The sequence below is a fragment of the Macaca thibetana genome, chromosome 13 (assembly GCF_024542745.1).
Source record: "Macaca thibetana thibetana isolate TM-01 chromosome 13, ASM2454274v1, whole genome shotgun sequence".
Lineage (NCBI taxonomy): Eukaryota > Metazoa > Chordata > Mammalia > Primates > Cercopithecidae > Macaca > Macaca thibetana.
In genome coordinates, this window is record NC_065590.1 from 74,838,502 (window position 1) to 74,859,562 (window position 21,061).

At 44.2% G+C, this 21,061-nt stretch overlaps 2 protein-coding genes across 11 annotated transcripts in view; one reads left to right on the forward strand and one right to left on the reverse strand.

The window, feature by feature from the left end:
• The window catches only part of BIRC6 (baculoviral IAP repeat containing 6), a 256,236-nt gene extending 244,770 nt beyond the window's left edge, over positions 1 to 11,466 (reverse strand). For 9 of the 10 annotated variants that reach the window (XR_007718761.1, XM_050754118.1, XM_050754115.1 and 6 more), the window contains exon 1: positions 11,003 to 11,342. Coding sequence is in view for 9 of the 10 variants with exons in the window: in XM_050754118.1 (XP_050610075.1) it covers positions 11,003 to 11,327 (325 nt within the window). In the remaining variant the exon portion in view is untranslated. Of the gene's footprint in view, positions 1 to 11,002 lie in introns of all 10 variants that reach the window. The other variant, XM_050754116.1, reaches the window with a different exon arrangement.
• Positions 1 to 21,061, forward strand: part of DPY30 (dpy-30 histone methyltransferase complex regulatory subunit) — a 937,477-nt gene that overhangs the window by 582,121 nt on the left and 334,295 nt on the right. The gene's annotated exons all lie outside the window — the stretch shown is intronic.

Consider the following 21,061-nt stretch of genomic DNA (forward strand, 5'->3'; position numbering starts at 1 on the left):
AGTAGCTGGAATTACAAGTGTACACCACCACACCCGGCTAATTTTTGTATTTTTAGTAGAGACGGAGTTTCATCATGTTGACCAGGCTGGTCTCAAATTCCTGACCTCAACTGATCTGCCTGTCCTGGCCCCCCAAGTGCTGGGATTACAGGCGAGAGCCATCATGCCCAGCCTAATAATTACTTTTTTTTAACAGCACTGTCCCAGCCACAGACTGTTTTGTTGTTTTGGGTTTTTTTTTGGGTTTTTTTTTTTTGAGATGGAGTTTCACTGTTGTTGCCCAGGCTGGAGTGCAGTGGTGCGATCTCGGCTCACGGCAACCTCTGCCTCCCGGGTTCAAGTGATTCTCCTGCCTCAGCCTCCCAAATAGGTGGGATTACCGGCATGTACCATCACACCCAGCCAATTTTGTATTTTTAGTAGAGACGGGGTTTCATCATGTTGGTCAGGCTGGTCTCCAACTCCTTACCTCAGGTGACCCACCTGGCTTGGCCTCCCAAAGTGCTGGGATTACAGGCATGAGCCACCACGCCAGGCCACAGACTGTTTTCTGTTTTTTGTTTTTTTTTTGAGACGGAGTCTCGCTGTGTCTCCCAGGCTGGAGTGCAGTGGCGTGATCTCGGCTCACTGCAAGCTCCGCCTCCCGGGTTCACGCCATTCTCCCGCCTCAGCCTCCCAAGTAGCTGAGACTACAGGCGCCAGCCACCACGCCCGGCTAGTTTTTTGTATTTTTAGTAGAGACGGGGTTTCACCATGTTAGCCAGGATAGTCTCGATCTCCTGACCTCGTGATCCACCCGCCTCGGCCTCCCAAAGTGCTGGGATTACAGGCTTGAGCCACCGCGGACTGTTTTAAAAAGCAATTACTGGGTGCAGCACAGCAACATGGCACAAGTATACATATGTAACAAACCTGCACGTTATGCACATGTACCCTAGAACTTAAAGCATAATAATAATAAAAAATTTTAAAAAAAGCAATTACCATATTATTTTTATTTGTATCTCTATTATCTCCTCTCTGTACTTCCTTCTTTTTGCAATTTGTATCTCTATATTATCTTCTCTTCTACACCCAAGTTAATCTTAACTTTTTTTGTATCCCTTACATTTGAAGTGCTGCAGTTCTACAATTTGCAAAAATTTCTGTATCTTATCAGATGATGAAACAGCTTGGGTATTAAAAGCGCCTTTCTCCCCCAGGCTAGAGTGCAGTGGAACAATCACAGCTTACTGCTGCCTGAAGTGCTGGACTCACGTGATACTCCTGCTTCAGCCTCCCAAGTCGTTGGGCCTACAGGCATGCACCACCACACCCAGCTAATTTCTTATTTTTTTGTAGAGATGGGGTCTCACTATGTTGCCCAGGCTGGTCTCAAACTCCTGGCCTCAGACAATCCTCCCACCTAAGCCTCCCAAAGTGCTGGGATTACAGGCCATTTGCCCATTTTAAAGTTGGTATCTCAGAGAAGTATCTCGCCAAAGGCACCCTTTTCATGAAGCCATCAGCGTACAACACACATATCAGAGAGGTACCTCCTGCTTGCGTCCCCGCTGTTCTCATATACTACATTACAGAAATATATTGTTTTTTAAGTTCTATATATAGTTATAGCCAATATTCCTAAGGACAGAGTACTAAATGTTTAACAATTTAAGCATAGTTACAACTACAGATTTCCAGTTTAAAAATAATACGCCAGGCGCAGTGGCTCACATCTGTAATCCCAGCACTTTGGGAGGCCAAGGGAGATGGATCACGAGGTCAGGAGATCCAGACCATCCTGGCTAATATGGTGAAACCCTGTCTCTACTAAAAATACAAAAACATTAGCCAGGCGTGGTGGTGGGCACCTGTAGTCCCAGCTACTCGGGAGCCTGAGGCAGGAGAATGGCGTGAACCCGGGAGGCGGAGCTTGCAGTGAGCCACTGCACTCCAGCCTGGGCAACAGAGCAAGACTCCATCTCGAAACAAAAAAATAAAATAAAATAAAAATAAAAATAATATAATACATCCATATTTACCTCTGCTCCCTCCCAAGATCCCACCGAAAAGACACTAAAGGAATAAAGAAGGTATTGAACAAACCCAAAAAGACAAAAAGAACAAGTGAAGAGAAAATAGCAACAAAATTTTTGAAGTTGGAGGGCAAATGGAAAAGCATTAACTAACTTGTTTCCTCTCCTCCCCACAAATCTTAAAGTAAGCCAGCATGGAAAGAAAGCCCAAAACATTCATGTTGTATTCTTTCTCAAATACACAGGTAAAAGAGGTCTAATAATTAAAATTGCTGGTCGGGCATGGTGGCTCACGCCTGTAATCCCAGCATTTTGGGAGACCGAGGCAGGCGGATCACCTGTGGTCAGGAGTCCAAGACCAGCCTGACCCTGTCTCTAGTAAAAATACAAAAATTACCCCAGCATGGTGGCGTGCGCCTGTAATCCCAGCTACTTGGGAGGCTGAGGCAAGAGAATCGCTTGAACCCAGGAGGCAGAGGTTGCAGTGAGCCAAGATCACATCACTGCACTCCAGCCTGGGCAACAGAGCAAGACTCCATCCCCCCCAAAAAAATTAAATTAAATTAAATTAAAAAATAAAAAAATAAAACTGCTTAAAAGCAGTTGCTTTTTACAATATTTTCTCAATTAACTAATACTGCAACCAAGCTCCAATCATAAGAGGGCCCTAATTTTTTACCTTAAACTAGGAGTTCTTGTACTTTAAAATATGGGAACCATGGCCAAGGTGGTTCAAATTCACCTTGTTATCTACATAAGGCAGACAAACACTTGTTGAACTGAACTATATAATTTAAGACACCAAAACAAAAAGTAGGGCCAGGCGCAGTGGCTCACGCCTGTAATCCCAGCACTTTGGGAGGCTGAGGCAGGTAGATCACAAGGTCAGGAGTTCAAGACCAGCCTGGCCAACATGGTGAAACCCTGTCTCTATTAAAAATACAAAAAATTAGCTGGGCATGGAGGCGCGCACCTGTAATCCCAACTACTCGGGAGGCTGAGACAGGAGAATTGCTTGAACCTGGGAGGCAGAGGTTGCAGTGAGCTGAGATCACACCATTGCACTCCAGCTTGGGCGACAGGGCAAGACTTCGTCTCAAAAAAAAAAAAAAAAAAAGTAACATTTATTGACTGCTTATGGTGAGTCAAGCAATATTCTGTATGTATCAGTTTATTTAATCTTTACAATAACCCAGTGAGTTAAGTACTAATTATGAAGCACAGAGAGAGGTTAAGCAGTTTGCATAAGGTCACACCTGGAACTTAAATGGTCTGGCTCCAGAGCCAATATTCTATTCTTTCTTAATATCACTAAAGTCAGTCAACAGAAACAGAGCCAAAGTACATATTCATAGCCCAAAAAGAGATTATGCTAAATTAAGTTTTTATAAAGAACTCAGATGCTTTCATAAGACAATTATCTTCTAGGGCTACTGAGATCCCAATCTATATCATGTTTATCTCTCAAAGAATAGTTGAGAATAGGAATGCTGCATGTACTAAAGTTAGCCAGGAGTTAGAACTGGTTTGAATCATTTACAGTTTCTATCACTGGGAGATTGCACATTTTAGCCAAAAAAATTTATTTCTTGATTACTACGCAGGCACCATGACTTCTCAGAGCAGGCAGCTCTGGGCCTGAAGTTTAATCAAGAAGCTCTTACATCAGGAAAGAAAAAAAAAAAAAAAAAACACCCAATCTAAACCTCACTGAAGCTACAGTAAAGTACAAAGATCTTCCTCTTATTTATGACCACTATACAAATTTCTCAAATCAAAGTCATTATCTATATTACTGAGGGACTGACTCTAACAACCTAGTGGGGGAAAAAAAAAAAAAGTCAGTATCTATACAGGTAAAGAAAAAAGATACAAAGAAATGTAAAATTGGAGTGTTTGTCTAAGAACACTGAGCAGGGCTGGCCGCGGTGGCTCACGCCTGCAATGCCAGCACTTTGGGAGGCCAGGGCAGGCAGGTCACAAAGTCAGGAGTTCGAGACCAGCCTGACCAACATGGTGAAACCCCATCTCTACTAAAAATACAAAAAAAATTAGCCGGGCATGGTGGCGCACACTTGTAATCCCAGCTACTCGGGAGGCTGAGGCAGGAGAATCGCTTGGACCCGGGAGGCGGAGGTTGGAGTGAGCCGAGACTGCGCCACTGCACTCCAACCAGCCTGGGCAACAGAGCAAGACTCCATCTCAATAAATAAATTAAAATAAAATAAAAACACTGAGCAGGTTTTTTTCTTTTTCACTGCAACACAAATCTGGAATTCACTTCGGAAACTGAAGAGACATGACTTTCTCCTACACATATACTGCCATCAATACCCATTGATTAATACCCACACACATATACCTTCATTTGCTTATGTACATATACTACATAAACAAATCTATGTGCACACAGAACTAGAAACACATCTTAACTTCATTCTGACATTTAGCCATGCCAATACACTAAAAGATATTTATCCAAATATAGATTACTGTATATTTGTTACAAATATTCATATTTCCATCTACATTTGAATGTTATCTGCCTATCCTCTATGTGTAAACATTTAGTGAATTTTTTTTAAAGTAATCACGAGGAGTGTGGCAATACTGACCAAGCAGCCAAGAGACTCAAGGGAATTAGCATTCGCTGAGCACCCCCTATTTTACATTTGTCATGCACTGTTAGGCACTTTTAACGTGTTTGACCACTTAATCTTCCCCACCATCCTATTAATCATTAATCTTAATTTACAGATGAGGAAGCTGAGGTTCAGGAGGTTTAAGTAGTGAGTTCATAAATGAACTAAAATTCAAAATTCAGGACTACCTAACATAAAGCGCATGCTCTCTCCACATAATCTCAAAAAAGCTCATAAAAAAGACAAACAGTATAAAATGTACTACACTGGGGAGGGGCATTATTTCAGGAAGTAAGAGAAACTATCACCCCCAGTAATTAAGTAAGAGAACACCTTAACAATATCTTACTCTTACATAAAAGCAAAATCTAGATGGGTTCTGCAGGATGGTGGAAAGTGGTAAATCAGAAAAAAAACTTAGGAAGTTCAAAGTTCAGTTTAAGTTCAAAAACTGAATATAGAAAAGCTTTAAGTAAAAAAGAAAAAAAAAAAAAAGCAAGGTTTTGTTGTTTTCTGTTTGTTTGAGACAGAGTCTTGCTCTGTTGCCCAGGCTGGAATGCAGTGGCACAATCACAGCTCACTGCAGCCTCAACCTCCCAGGTTCAAGCAATCCTCCTACCTCAGCCTCCCAAGTATCTGGGACTACAGGTGTGCACCCCCATACCCAGCTAATTTTTTTATTTTTTTCTAGAGACAAGGTCTCTCAACTACTGGGCTCAAGCGATCCTCCTGCCTCAGCCTCCCAAGGTGCTGGGACCCCAGGCATGAGCCAGAGCACCAGGCCAAAAGCAAGATTATTTACAGGGAATTAAAGTAGATAAGACAAACATTTTTCGGGCACTTGTCTGGTAAGTACACTGCTGCAAACATTTTATATGCATTAACACTTAATCCTCACAATGAGTACAATTATCTTCCCCATTTTGCAAATAAGGAAACTGGAACAGAAATACTAAATAATTTAGTCAAGGTTATACAGGTGTAAAAATTAAAATAATTCTGTGTAATGGGATGAATTTTTTTTTTTTTATGTTTTAAAACACTGGGATCTTAACCCAAGCTATCTGTGTCCAGAACCAAGCTCCTTTATAACTATTATGCTAAATTTCATGAACAAACAATAGCTAGGGTAAAAGGACATATCTAGTAATACAAACAGTATGGTCAAGTGGTGTGTAGCTTTTTTATTTTTAAAATCCAAAGTCAGGCCAGACGTGGTGACTCACACCTGTAATCCCAGCACTTTGGGAGGTTGAAGCAGGCGGATCACAAGGTCAAGAGATCGAGACCATCCTGGCTAATATGGTAAAACCCGTCTCTACTAAAAATACAAAAAAAAATTAGCCAGGTGTGGTGCAGGCGCCTGTAGTCCCAGCTAGTGGGGGTGGGGGGGCGGCTGAGGCTAGAGAATGGTGTGAACCCAGGAGGCGGAGCTTGCAGTGAGCGGAGATACTCCAGGTGGAGCACGCCACCCTACTCCAGCCTGGGCGACAGAGCGAGACTCCGTCTCAAAAAAAAAAAAGTCAGCAAATATACAAAAAGAGACAAATGAGCATACGAAAAGATGCTTGACATCATGTCATTAGGAAATTACAATTTTTAAAAAGGAGACACCACTACACAACTACTATAATGGCCAAAATATAAAACCCCCAAATGCTGGTGAGGAAGTGAAACATTCATTGCTGATGGGAATACAAAATGGTACACAGTCACTAAGAGTCTGTCGATTTCTTACAAAAGTAAACATACTCTCACATGCGACCCAGCAATTGAGCTCCTTAGTATTTACCCAAATGATCTGAAAACTTATGTCTACACAAAAGCCTGCACACAAATTTTTACAGCAGGTTTATTCATAGTTGCCAAAACATGGAAGCTAGCAGGATGTCCTTCGGTGTGTGAATGGATAAACTGTGCTACATCCAGACAATGGAATATTATTTAGCACTAAAAAGGAATGAGCTACGAAGCCATGAAAAGACATGGAAGAACTGTAAATGCATATAAATAAAGAAGGCAATTTGAAAAGTCTACAAACGGTATAAATACAACTATGACATTCCGAATAAGGCAAAACTATGAAGACAGTAAAAAGATCAGTGGTTGCCAACAGGGAGAAGGGAGGGAGCAGTTGGGGGAAAAAGGAAGGGAAGGATGAATAGGCACAGCAGGGGATTTTTAGGGCAGTGAAACTATTCTTTATGATAGTACAATGGTGGATACATGTCACTATACACTGTCCAAACCCACAGACTGTACAACACCAAGAGTAGGCCCTAATGTAAACTATGGACTTTGGGAGATGATGATTGTTAGTGCTAAGTTCACGAATGTTAACATACCACTCTGGTGCAAAATACTAACGGGTGGGAGGCTGTGTGAGCATGGAGATAGAGGGTATATGGGAACTGTCTGTACTTTCTACTTAATTTTGTTGTGAACCTAAAACTGCTCTAAAAAAGAAAAGTAATTTAAACAAAAAAAAGTCAAGGAATGTGTTTATTTAGCAATTCGTATATAAGGAAGTACTAATATACTCATTGTTATATATGCATCAAATCAAAAATACTCAAGTTTATACTGTATATTCGGGCTGGGCGCGGTAGCTCACGCCTGTAATCGCAACACTTTGGGAGGTCAAGGTAGGCAGATCACTTGAGGTCAGGAGTTCGAGACCAGCCTGGCCAAGATGGTGAAACCCTGTCTCTTCTAAAAAAAAAAAAAATTAAAAAAAAAAAAAATTAGCCAGGTGTGGTGGTGTGCACCTGTAATCCCAGCTATTGGGGCGGGTGAGGCAGGAGGATTGCCTGAGCCCAGGAGGCAGAGGTTACAGTGAGCCAAGATCACACGCTGCACTCCAGCCTGGGCCACAGAGTGAGATAAATATACACACACACACACACACACACACACACACACAGAGTATACTAGGGATCCTGGGTCCTGGGGAGGGGATATATAAACAAACAAAGTACCTCCCCACAAGGACCTTGAAATATGCGACAGACCTTATATATTTACAAAAAGCTAAATAAAATGGAATTTAAATTTAAATAGTTCAAGATGGCTGAAAAAATACCACAGAAGAGTAAGCTGCCAGATTACTAAAATGGACACTAATAGGACAATATGTGCTTAGGGCTTCAGTCATTTCTGGCTAAAGGGATCAGGAAGTTAAGATATGCTCTAGATCTTGAAAATGACTAAGACTCAGCTAAATGACTGGAGTGAATTGGTGCATTCCAAGAAAGAACAAAACTACTGTAGTTAGGAAAGACAATTAAATGGACTATTTCACAAAACTTATAAATAAGGAGACAAGACTAGAGAGATTAGTAAAGGCCAGATCGTGCAGCTCAGAGCCTCAAAAATCTTCACTCTTAAATACTGACAGGGAGCAAATACTTACCCAACCTGTGTACATACTGATAGCTCTTAATCCAGTTCAAGTTTATTTATAAACATTTTATATCAGATACAGATAATATAAAGACATATACTAGTAGTCATAGTTAAAAATTCACTGTCTTTGCCACCCAATACATATACATACAAGTCCTGTTTCCATCCTTCAACTTCAAATCTACAGGCAACCCATAACCCTACAAACTGAACCCCAGGCATCCATAAGACATATTACTCTATTACCTAGTAAAACTCTATATGATTATCCCCAAGCTTTATCCCCTCAGACACAGATGCCTTTCCTCTGCGGTAGAAAACAAAGTGGCCCATTGCCCATAAACGGGAAAGAGGGATTATGTTAGGACCATGATCACTACTGGCATCTTCTCTCTATTTATAGGGCTGTCACCCTCTATTAATCATTAAAAGCAAACTTCCTAAATACCTGCAGATTCCAAGTAAAGCATAAAATGCAGCATTCCCTCCTCAATCATCTGAACTGGGGCAAACAGGACCCTATACAACCTCTGATAATTATTAATAATAATAAACTTCAGGCCACGTGAGACAGCTCATGCCTGTAACCCCAGCACTTTGGGAGGCTGAGGTGCGAGGATCATTTGAGGCCAGAAGTTCAAGACCAGCCTGGGCAACACAGCAAAACCCCATCTCTACAAACATAAATAAATTTTACAAATAATAATAAATTTCATTTCTCAGATATGAAAATGTTTCAGAATACATCCATTGTTAACGTTCAAATTTTTTCTGTAATCCTTCATTCCATTCACTATAAACCCTTCTACATATTTTCATTCATATACTCAATCTTCATGCATGGGGACCTGCAATTTTATCCAATCCCAAACTCTTCTAATTAACAAATGCCCCAAAAAAACCTGTTATCCCAAATCAATGCTATGTTTTACTTATCTACCTATACCTTCATGTCATACACCTAAAACCCTCCACTTTAGTAATCTACCACTAAAGTGAATATTGTCTTCCCTTCCATGCACAGGCACATAAATATATGTCCAATTTCCCCAATCAACAAACCCTGACACACATTATTATTCTCAAACATGGCCTCCAGACATAAAAAGCACCCCACAAAATTCCTCTATCTATCCAAAACACATGAATAATTCTGTTAATGACTTTCTTTAGAAATCCTAGTACATATGATACCACTGATTCCAAGTTAAAAATCACAAAAATACTACATCTTCAAGATAGAAACATATACTAAAAAGTGTAGACATGTATGAAAAGGATAAAATCAAATTACAGATAACGTTTATGAAGAGGGAGGGTTGGAGAAATGCAGTCCAGGAGAGATTCAGCTGAGATTTTAATCCTATTTGTAAAGTTTTATTTCTTAAGCTGAGTTGGGGATGCATGGTATTCACTGTAATTACTCTTCATACCTTTTCATACTTGAAATATTTTAAATGACTTTGAAAAGGAAAGATATCCAATTACTAATGAGCATCTCCCTTTTACACACAGCGACAAGCCATTATGTCCAAGTTGCAGTAACTGTTCACTGCTACATCTGGGCCACCCCTATCATTTACTAAGCCAAGAAAAGAAAAAATTACAAACCTACCTCCCAAAACTTTCTCTTAGCTATATTCCAGGTTTATATCCTAAAACTATACATAATCCAATTCTTTCACAACTCTCACATCGACAATAATTAACATGTCTAATTTCACGTTTGCATCCCTAAATTGCCATTTACTCTTACAAATGACTTATTATCCACACAGTAAACTTTTCCTTGTTGTCTACGTTAAAATGCAAGTGAATTGGTTGACCACGTAACTACTTCCACTTGGCTAAATGCAGACAGTTGTATACATTATATCTCTATGCAGGAGTACAATTCACTCACATACTAACTTTTCAATCTTAACCTACAACATCCAAATTAAGCCACCCATCATTTAACCACAAATGAAATGTCATCTCCGCCAAATGCAACTCAGCCAGAGCCGTTCGAAAACCACTCCAGTCCGTCCACTGAGCATACACCTCACGCATCTAAAAGTCCCGTCCCTGGACCAAGGTTTACGCCACCCAGAAGTGCTCTCTTCCAATGGTGAGACTCAGACACACCTTCAAATCCCAATTTTCGGGTCGCTGTGGGAAAACAAGTAGAGATGGCCTGAAGTTACAAACCCAAAAGAATCTATTTCATACACCACAGATACTGACTTTCTCGTCACTGGGGCGTAGAAGTTGGAAGCCCCGAGCAAGGGGACCAGGTCTAGTAGTCTTTGGCGTCCGCAGAGTCCTACAGTCGTCGACCAAGCAGTTCAGGCAGCTGGCCCGCCTACTTCCCTCCCCACCCCCACCCCGGCCCACCCCACCCCCACCCCTACCCCCACCCCGGGCGCACAGCCCGCGGTCTGTCCCCGCACCTGCGGGACCTGAGAACAGTAGATCGCCGGCTCCTCTCCTACAAGTGAGGGCTTAGGTGCCGGCTCGGACGCTCCCCGCCCCTCGCCTCCGGCCACCAGCCTCTCCGCCCGGGGTCAACCCTTTCAGCCTTCCGCTCTCATCTAACCGGGCGCAGGACCGACAGCCTCTCCAGGGCCTACCCGGGCCTGGTTTCCTCCGGTGCCAAGCTCCGAGGCCTCCTCACCTCTCGCAGAGGACCAAGCCAGACCGGACGCTCCAGGCCCGAAAGGCAACTCCCCTTCCACCACTCCCCGACTCGCCGGTCTTTCCTCCCAGCTGCAGCCGCTGAAAAAGCCAAGTCCTAAGGTCCCCCTCCATCAGCTTCCGGGCCTCCCTTCACGGTCGGGCCCGAACCCCCAGCCCTGCCCTCCCGCCACCTCGCTTCCCCAAGTCGCGAGGCCGAGCCCCGGGGCTGGGCGGCTTCTTTCCCCGGCTTCGCGCCCGCCCGGCGTACGGCATACTCACCACTGAGCGCCGAGGCCTGCAGTGTGGCCCCCGAGGTGCCGTCGATGACTTTGATGGTCCCGCGGCTAGTGACGGCCAGGATGGCGTTGAGCGCAGGGTGGTAGGACAGGCTGTGCAGCCCGTCGGCGTCGCAGTGCATGCAGCCGTCCCGCAGCACCAGCCACTCCGAGACCCCGGCCGCCCCCGACCCCGCCGCCGAGGAGCAGCCGGGGCCCGAGGCCGCCGCAGCCGCAGCCGCCATCTTCCGGCCTGCGCTCAGCACAATCACACTGGGAAGCGGCTCAGTGACAGTCCCGGGAGGTGCAGCACCACCGCCAGTCACCATCCGGGGCCAGGGGGCAAGCGGAGCGCGTTAGCCGGAAGTGAAGTCAGGCGCCCGCACGCACGCGGAACGTCGATTGCCCGGCCGGAGGGGCCAAACTCGGAGGGAGGCTGTCGGGGGAAGGGGAAAAGCAGGGAGGGAGGCGGGGCCCCGGGCGCGGGCTGGAGGCCGGCGGGTGGAGCATGCGCGGGAGGGCTCGCGCGTGCCACGCGCCGCGGTTCTGGCCAGCTCCGCGTCCGCAACGTCCCAGTTTCTTCCTGCGAGCCTGGGGAGTGGCGGCTGATGAGTCCGCCCCGCTCCTCGCGGGGGAAGGGGGAGGGGTTGGCCTCCGTGCATTTCCGCTAGGTGGGGACCCCCGCCCTTGCGACCTGTCTGGTACGCCCGGAGGCCTTTTGCAGCAGTTCCAGCTGCCCCCTGACGGTTCCCGGTACGTGCGGTACAGCTGTTCGGCTGTAGCCGGAAGCGGACCTCTGGGTCTCGGCCACGGCCCTGGTGTGAGAATAAACAGTCTGAGAAGCCTCTCGTTTGGATTGGAAGGAACCGAACGATCTTCCCAGACCTGTACCTTTTACCATTCCTGCCCTCCCCATTCCTAAGGCTTTCTGTTGAACAAACGTACCAGATAACGAGGTGCTGGAAGCTTAGTTTCTCTATCCACATTCGAAACATCCCGAGTTACGGGAATTAATGAGGGAGTGGGTCTGTGCGCGTGTGGAGCGGGAGTGTTGGAGGGCTAGAAAGGACTAGTCAGTTTGCTAATCATCCCCACCTTGGAGAATTTTTTTTTAACTTTTTATTTTGAAATAGATTCACAGTTGAAAATATACTACAGACCTCTGTGGTCTTTCTCTCCAAAAGCCATAACCCCTATCTATGAGAAAAACATTGGACAAACCCAAACTGTAGGACATAATTTTAATACCTAAACACTACTTGAAGATAGTACAGAGAGATCCAATTTACTCTTTCAGTTTACCCCAATGATTGCATATTACATAATTTTAGTACAGTCTCAAAAGGAGGGATTTGATAGTTGTGTGATGTGTGTATAGTTCAATGTCATTGTATCACATGTAGATCTACACACCATAGTCAAGATGCAGAGCTGTATATTCTATATGTTTTGTGATCATTACGTTATTTTGGAAAAACCTAGTTTTCCTTAAAAACCTAATCAAAGAGCTGTTGTTGTGAGGATTAAGAATCGTTGGTAAAATGTGTAGAAGAGCATCTGACAAGTATATAGTAGGTGCTCAATAAAAATGAGTTAATTGCCCTATCACATTTCATGCGAACTTCTTCAGGAAATCTTCATGGATTACCTCAACTACATCTTAAACTATTAGCCATCCGGCTGCATCTGAAACACTTAAGAGATTTGGCTGTATTCCTCTCTTCTTGAGGTCCCTAAAATACAATGAAGTTCCTGGGCCGCCAGAGAGTGACATTCCTTACTCATCTGTGGGAGTTTTTTGTTTGTTTGTTTGTTTTTTGAGACGGAGTCTCACTCTGTCGCCCAGGCTGGAGTGCAGTGGCGTGATCTGGGCTCGCAACGTCTGCCTCTTGGGTTCAAGCAATTCTGTGCCTCAGCCTCCTGAATAGCTGGAATTACAGGTGCCTGCCACCACGCCCGGCTTTTTTTTTTTTTTTTTTTTTTTTTTTTTTTTTTTTGTATTTTTAGTAGAGACGGGTTTCACCATCTTGGCCAGGTTGGTATTGAACTCCTGCCCTCGTGATCCACCCGCCTCGGCCTCCCAAAGTGCTGGGATTACAGGCGTGAGCCACCGTGCCCAGCCACTCACCTGTATGTCTGGGAACCCTCAGGCCGGTTTTTCAAAGGAAGACTTTATTGGCTCCATAAAGTCAACCATAGCTCCTTAAAACCATCTGGTCATATCTGAAAATATGACATTCCAGGCAAAACCTGGTTAATATAACCAATGCCTCTAATTATGTCTTGTTACAGGAGAACACATTTTTATAGAAATGATACAAATAACTATATTGCATAAAAATAGGAATACTTGGCCGGGCTCGGTGATTCACACCTGTAATCCCAGCACTTTGGGAGGCTGAGGCAGGTGGATCACGAGGTCAGGAGATCGAGACCATCCTGGCTAACACGGCGAAACCCCGTCTCTACTAAAAAAAAAAAAAAAAACACAGAAAATTAGCTGGGCTTAGTGGTACACACCTGTAATCCCAGCTACTTGGGAGGCTGAAGCAGGAGAATCACTTGAAACCCAGGAGGCAGAGGTTGCAGTGAGCCGAGATCAGGCCACTGCATTCCAGCCTGGGAGACACTGCGAGACTCCATCTCAAAAAAAAAAAAAAAAAAAACCATTTGAGTAATTTTCTATTTTTCTGAGAATTTTATGAATACTTTATTTGAGTACTCATTTATCCCTAAGCCAGTTCTGGTATTTTAGTTTGGTAATACCATCAGAGGTAGAAAAGATTATGTACATATAATATACAAACATAGATATATACATGTATCCCAGGACTTTGGGAGGCCGAGGCGGGCGGATCACGAGGTCAGGAGATCGAGACCATCCTGGCTAACCCGGTGAAACCCCGTCTCTACTAAAAAATATAAAAAGCCGGGTGAGGTGGCGGGCGCCTGTAGTCCCAGCTACTCGGGAGGCTGAGGCAGGAGAATGGCGTAAACCCGGGAGGCGGAGCTTGCAGTGAGCTGAGATCTGGCCACTGCACTCCAGCCTGGGCGACAGAGCGAGACTCCGTCTCAAAAAAAAAAAAAAAGAACAAGCACCACCCCTGAAGATTCCCTTGTAAATACCAGGGGAGACTCTGAAAGGGTGGCTGAGGTCATGTCATGGGAGCCAGAATTTGGGCACATTGATATCATGCTGTAAAACCCACAATATGTACACGCACACTATTGAGCCATATGGAAACATTGCACTAGGCTGGTAATGGTGGCTTACACCTGTGATCCCAACACTTCAAGAAGCCAAGGGAGGTGGATTGCTTGAGCCTAGGAGTTAGAGACCAGCCTGGACAACATGGCAAAACCTTGTCTCTACTAAAACATACAAAGGCCAGGCATGGTGGCTTACTCCTGTAATCCTAGAATTTTGGGAGGCTGAGGCGGGCGATCACCTGAGGTCAGGAGTTTGAGACCAGCCTAACCAACATGGAGGGACCCAGTCTCTACTAAAAACACAAAATTAGCCAGGTATGGTGGTGCATGCCTGTAATCCCAGCTATTCGGGAGGCTGAGGTAGGAGAATCGCTTGAACCTGGGAGGCAGAGGTTGCAGTGAGCCAAGATCATGCCATTGCATTCCAGCCTAGGCAACAAGAGTGAAAGTCCATAAAAAAAAAAAAATACAAAAACTTAGCTGGGTGTGGTGGCATGTCCCTGTGGCTACTCCAGAGCTACTCTAGAGGCTGAGGTGGGAGGATCACTTCAACCCAGGAAGTCGAGGCTGCAGTGAGCCATGACCGCACCACTGCACTCCAGCCTGGAGATACAGCAAGACCCTGTATCAAAAAAATTTAAAAAAGAAAAAGAAAAGGGAAAAGAAACATTGCACTATACCAATGTTTGAGGTTACTAAGGGGATCTGTAAATCTAAAAAAAAAAAATTAATGATAATTTTAAAATTTCTAAACTAAAAAGAAATTAAAACTCATCACCCTAATACCCAAATTAATTAACCTCTTTGCTGAAGTTTACAGATGGACTTGCTTTGTCTCAAAGCAAAATATGATAAAATTCTAATGATTTATAACAGAAAGGTTGATCTCTTTGGGAATTCCTTCTCTCTGGCTTGATATTGACAGCCAGTACCTGTATCATTAAAATTCACCCTAAGGACAAAGCCACAGTGAGAATGAGATACCACCTCACACCCATTAGAATGGGTACTATTGAAGAAAAAAAAAAAACAGAAAATGGTAATGTGGGCCAGGTGTGGCGACTCCTGCCTGTAATCCCAGCACTTTGGGAGGCCAAGGCAGTGGATCACTTGAAGTCAGGAGTTCGAGACCAGCCTGGGCAACATGGTGAAACCTCGTCTCTACTAAAAATACAAAAATTAGCAGGGTGTGGTGGTGGTCACCTGTAATCCCAACTACTCAGGAGACTGAGGCACAAGAATCGCTTGAACCTGGGAGGCAGAGGCAGCAGTGAGCCGAGATTGAGCCACTGCACTCCAGCTTGGGTGACAGAGTAAGACTCTGTCTCAAAAAAAAAAAAAAAAAAAAAAAAAAAAAACACAAGAAATTAGTAATGTGGAAAATTGGAACCCTTTTGCACAATTGGAGGGAATGTAAAATGGTATAGCTACTATGGAAAACAGCATAACAGTTCTTCCAAAACTTAAAAATAGAATTACTATATGATCTAATAATTCCATTTCTGAGTGTATATTGAAAAAAATGGAAAGTAGGGACTTGAGGAGATATCTGTATACCAATGTTCATGGGAGCATTATTCGTAACAGTTAATATGTGAAAGCAACCCAAGTATCCATTGATGGCTGATGGAACCAAATGTGGAACATTCATACGATAGAATATTATTATCCTTAGAAAGAAAGGAAATTCTCACACATGCTACAACATGGATACACCTTGAGGATATTAGGCTAAATGAAGTAAGGCAGACACAAAAGAACAAATTCTGTATGATTCAACTTATATGAGGTCCCTAGAGTAGTCAAATTAATCATGACACAGTGTAGAATGTAGTTAGGGTGAGGGAAAAGGGGGAATTACTGTTTAATAGGAATAAGAGTTTTGGTTTTGAAGACTAGGCGCGGTGGCTCACGCCTGTAATCCCAGCACTTTGGGAGGCCAAGGCAGGCAGATCACAAGGTCAGGAGATCGAGACCATCCTGGCTAATACGGTGAAACTCCATCTCTACTAAAAATACAAAAAATTAGCTGGGCATGGTGGCGGGTGCCTGTAGTCCCAGCTACTCGGAAGGCTGAGGCAGGAGAACGGCGTGAACCCGGGAGGCGGAGCTTGCAGTGAGCTGAGATCACACCACTGTACTCCAGCCTGGGCAACAGAGCAAGACTCTGTCTCAAAAAAAAAAAAAAAAAAAAAAGGAGTTTTGGTTTTGCAAAATGAAAAGAGTTCTGTGGATAGGTGATGGTGAGGATAGGAAAACAATGTAAACGTACTTAATATGCTACTGAACTGTGCACTTAAAAACGGTTAAGATGGTACCTCTACACACCACTTAGAATGGCTACAGTCCAAAAACCTGACAATTCCAAACACTCGAAAGGATGTGGAGCAACAAGAACTCTCATTCATTGCCGGTAAGAATGCAAAATGGTAAGATTACTTCGGAAGACAGTTTGGCAGTATTTTACAAAGCTAAACATAGTCTTCCAAAACGATTCAGCAATCACACGCCTAGGTATTTTCTCAACTGAGTTGAAAACTTATGTCCACACAGAACCTGCACATGAATATTTATAGCAGCTTATTCATAATTGCCCAAAACTGGAAGCAACTAAGATGCCCTTTAATAGAGAATGGATAAACAGACTGTGGTACATCCAATGGAAGTGTTCAGTGATAAAAATAAATGGGGGCTGGGCACGGTGGCTCATGCCTGTAATCCTAGCACTTTGGGAGGTCAAGGCAGGCAGATGGCCTGAGCCCAGAGACCAGCCTGAGCAACATGGTGAAACCCCATCTCTACAAAAAAATACAAAAATTAGCCAGGTGTGGGGACACATGCCTGTAGTCCCAGCTACTTGGGAGACTTAGGAGAGAGGATCACTGAGCCTGAGAGGTCAAGGCTACAGTGAGCCATGATTATGCCACTACACTTCAGACTGGGTGACAGAGTGAGGCCCTACCTCAAAAATAAAATCCCTAGCACTTTGGGAAGCCGAGGAGGCAGGTCACCTGAGGTCAGGAGTTCGAGACCAGCCTGGCCAACATGATGAAACTCCGTCTCTACTAAAAACACAAAAAATTAGCCGGGCATGGTGGCGAGCACCTGTAATCCCAGCTACTTGGGAGACTGAGGCAGGAGAATCGCTTGAACCCAGGAGGCAGAGGTTGCAGTGAGCCAAGGTCCCGCCACTGTACTCCAGCCTGGGTGACAGAGCGAGATTCCTTCTCAAAAAATAAAAAGAAAAGAAACGGGCTTTCAAACTACAAAAGACATGGAGGAACCCTAAACGTATATTGCCTAATGAAAGAAGCCAATCTGAAGAGGCTATATACTGTATGATTCCAACTATATGGCATTTTAGAAAAGACAAAACTATGGAGACTGTAAAAAGATCAGTGGTTGCCAAGTGTCTGGGGTTAGTGGAGAGGGGTGGAACACGGTACTTTTTGAGCTGAAACTATTCTGTGTGATACTGTAATGGTGAATACATAACATTTATACATTTGTGGAAACCAGTAGAATTGTACAACACAAAGAGGGAATCTTCATGTAAACTATCAGACTTTAGTTATTTGTATCAGTCTTCGTTCATTTATTATAACAAATATACCACACTCATGCAAAATGTTAACAATAGTAGAATCAGTGCAGGGGAAGGGGGATATGGAAATTCTACTCTCTGATTTTCTGTATATCTAAAATTGTTTTTAAAATGAAAGTATATTATTCTATTTATTTTATTTTTTTGAGACAGGGTTTCACTCTGTCACCCAGGCTATAGTGCAGTGGCACAATCTTGGCTCACTGCAACCTCCACCTCCTGGGCTCAAGTGATCCTCCCACCTCAGCCTCCTGAGTAGCTGAGACCACAGGTGCATGCCACCACACCCAGCTAATTTTTTGGGTTTTTGTAGAGATGGAGTCTCAAAATGTTGCCCAGGCTGGTCTTGAATTCTTGGGCTCAAGCAATCCCCCTGCCTCAGCCTCTTAAAGTACTGGAATTATAGGCGTGAACCATTGTGCCTGGCCAGTCTGTTAAGTTTTTTTAAAGGTTAAAATAATAAATTTTATGTTCTGTGTTTTTTACCCCAGTTTGTTTGTTTGTTTGTTTGTTTGTTTGTTTTTGAGACGGAGTCTCACTCTGTCGCCCAGGCTGGAGTACAGTGGGGCTGATCTCGGCTCACTGCAAGCTCCGCCTCCCGAGTTCACGCCTTTCTCCTGCCTCAGCCTCCCAAGTAGCTGGGACTACAGGCGCCCGCCACCACGCCCGGCTAGGTTTTTGCATTTTTAGTAGAGATGGGGTTTCACAGTGTTAGCCAGGATGATCTTGATCTCCTGACCTCGTGATCCACCTGCCTCAGCCTCCCAAAGTACTGGGATTACAGGTATGAGCCACCACACCCAGCCACCCCCCTTTTTTTTTTTTTTTTTTTTTGAGATGGAGTCTAGCTCTGTTGCCCAGGCTGGAATGCAGTGGCACAATCTGGGCTCACTGCAACCTCCACCTCCCGAGTTCAAGCGATTCTCCTGCTTCAGCCACCCAAGTAGCTGGGACTACAGGCGCCTGCCACCACACCCAGCTAATTTTTGTATTTTTAGTAGAGACGGGATTTCACTGTGTTGACCAGGCTGGTCTCGAACTCCTGACCACATGATGTGCCCACCTCAGCCTCCCAAAGTGCTGGGATTACAAGCATGAGCCACCATGCCCATTCTTTTTTTTTTTTTTTTTTTTTTTTTTCCCGAGGGAGTCTTGCTCTGTCACCAGGCTGGAGTGCGGTGGTGTGATCTCGGCTCACTGCAACCTCTGCCTCTGGGGTTCAAGCGATTCCCCTGCCTCAGCCTCCCGAGTAGCTGGGACTACAGGTACATGCCACCACGCCCCGCTAATTTTTGTATTTTTTAGTAGAGATGGAGTTTCACCGTGTTGGCCAGGATGGTCTCGATCTCCTGACCCTGTGATCCTCTTGCCTCGGCATCCCAAAGTGTTGGGATTACAGACAATAGCCACCACGCCCAGCCCTTACCTCAATATTTTTAAAAAATATTTTAAAATATTCACCCACAGGAGAAAACAGGTGCACAGTCCGTATTTGTTTCTCATCACTGGAAAGGAAATAGAGTTCTCCAAATTTTTCCAGATATAGTTTTGTTTCACATTAGTGGTATCCTGGTGTCCTGGAAAGAGGCCAAAGCTAGGGCTGTCACAGGATATGTACGTGTGGGATGTGAATATGATGATTTATAGGAGGGAAATGCTGCCAGGGGAACAACAACATGCTAGTTCCAAAATTACATCTAGTGCCAAAAATCAGACTTCATGAAGTTAAGATAGATCTAAAAGGTACTGTTTTTAAAAATTACCCTCTGTAGTAATTTGCATAAATTTACTAGATTTGTGTAAGGTTTTTTGTACTTCAGAAATTGAAGTTAATTATCTTTAAATATGCCAGTGTTACTTGCTCTTCCTTCTTTTACATGCTTTTACCGTATTTTCTCATTTCTTTAATTTATTTATTTATTTATTTATTTTTAATTTTTTTTTGAGACAGAGTTTCACTCTGTCACCCAGGCTGGAGTGCAATGGCACAATCTCAGCTCACTGCAGCTTCCATCTCCTGGGTTCAAGAGATTCTCCTGCCTTAACCTCCTGAGTATACCTGGGATTACAGGCACCCACCACCACGCTTGGCTAATTTTTATTATTTATTTATTTATTTGTGAGACAGAGTCTTACTCTGTCATCAGGCTGGAGTGCAGTGGCACAATCTTGGCTCACTGCAGCCTCCCCCTTTGGGTTCAAGCCATTCTCCTACAGGCGCACACCACGACACCCAGCTAATTTTTGTATCTTTAGTAGAGATGGGTTTCACCACGTAGGCCTGAATAGTCTCGATCTCTTGACCTCGTGATCTGCCTGCCTCAGCCTCCCAAAGTTCTGGGATTACAGGTGTGAGCCACCGCACCCGGCCTACTTTTTGTATTTTTAGTAGAGGGGAGGTTTCACCATGTTGGCCAGGCTGATCTTGAACCTCTGACCTCAAGTGATTCACCAGCCTCAGCCTTCCAAAGTGCTGGGATTACAGGCGTAAGCCACCATGCCCAGACTTTTTTTTTTTTTTTTAAGCCATAGTCTCACTTTGTTGCTCAGGCTGGAGTACCATGGCATGATCTCGGCTCACCACAACCTCAACACCCTGGGGTCAAGCAATTCTCCCACCTCAGCCTCTTGAGTAGCTGGAATTACAGGCGTGCACCACCATGCCTGCTAATTTTTGTATTTTTAGTAGAGACGAGGTTTCACCATGTTGGCCAGGCTGGTCTTGACCTCAGGGTGATCAACTTGCCTCTGCATGGCCCCCCAAAGTGCTGGGATTACAGGCGTCAGTCATGGCACCTGACCATATTTTCTTATTTCTGGTTCTCTTCATGGTTTTCTTGCCCCCTTTATGGAAGGTATATGAAATAATGTAAAGATTAGTAGTCAAGTGAATTATCTCACAGGCATGATGCAGCATTCTGAAGGATGCTCACGCCTGTAATCCCAGCAGTCTGGGAGGCTGTGACAGGCGGATCATGAGGTCAGGAGTTTGAGACCAGCCTGGCCAATATGGTGAAACCCTATCTCTACTAAAAATACAAAAATTAGCCAGGCATGGTGGTGCGCGCCTGTAATCCCAGCTACTCAGGAGTCTGAGGCAGAAGAATTGCTTGAACCCAGGAGGTGGAGTTGCAGTGAACTGAGATAGTGCCACTGCACTCCAGCCTGGGCAACAGAGTAAGACTTTGTCTCAAAAAAAGAAGAAGAAGAAAAAAGAATGAACTGATGTGTGCAATTTACTTTGAAATG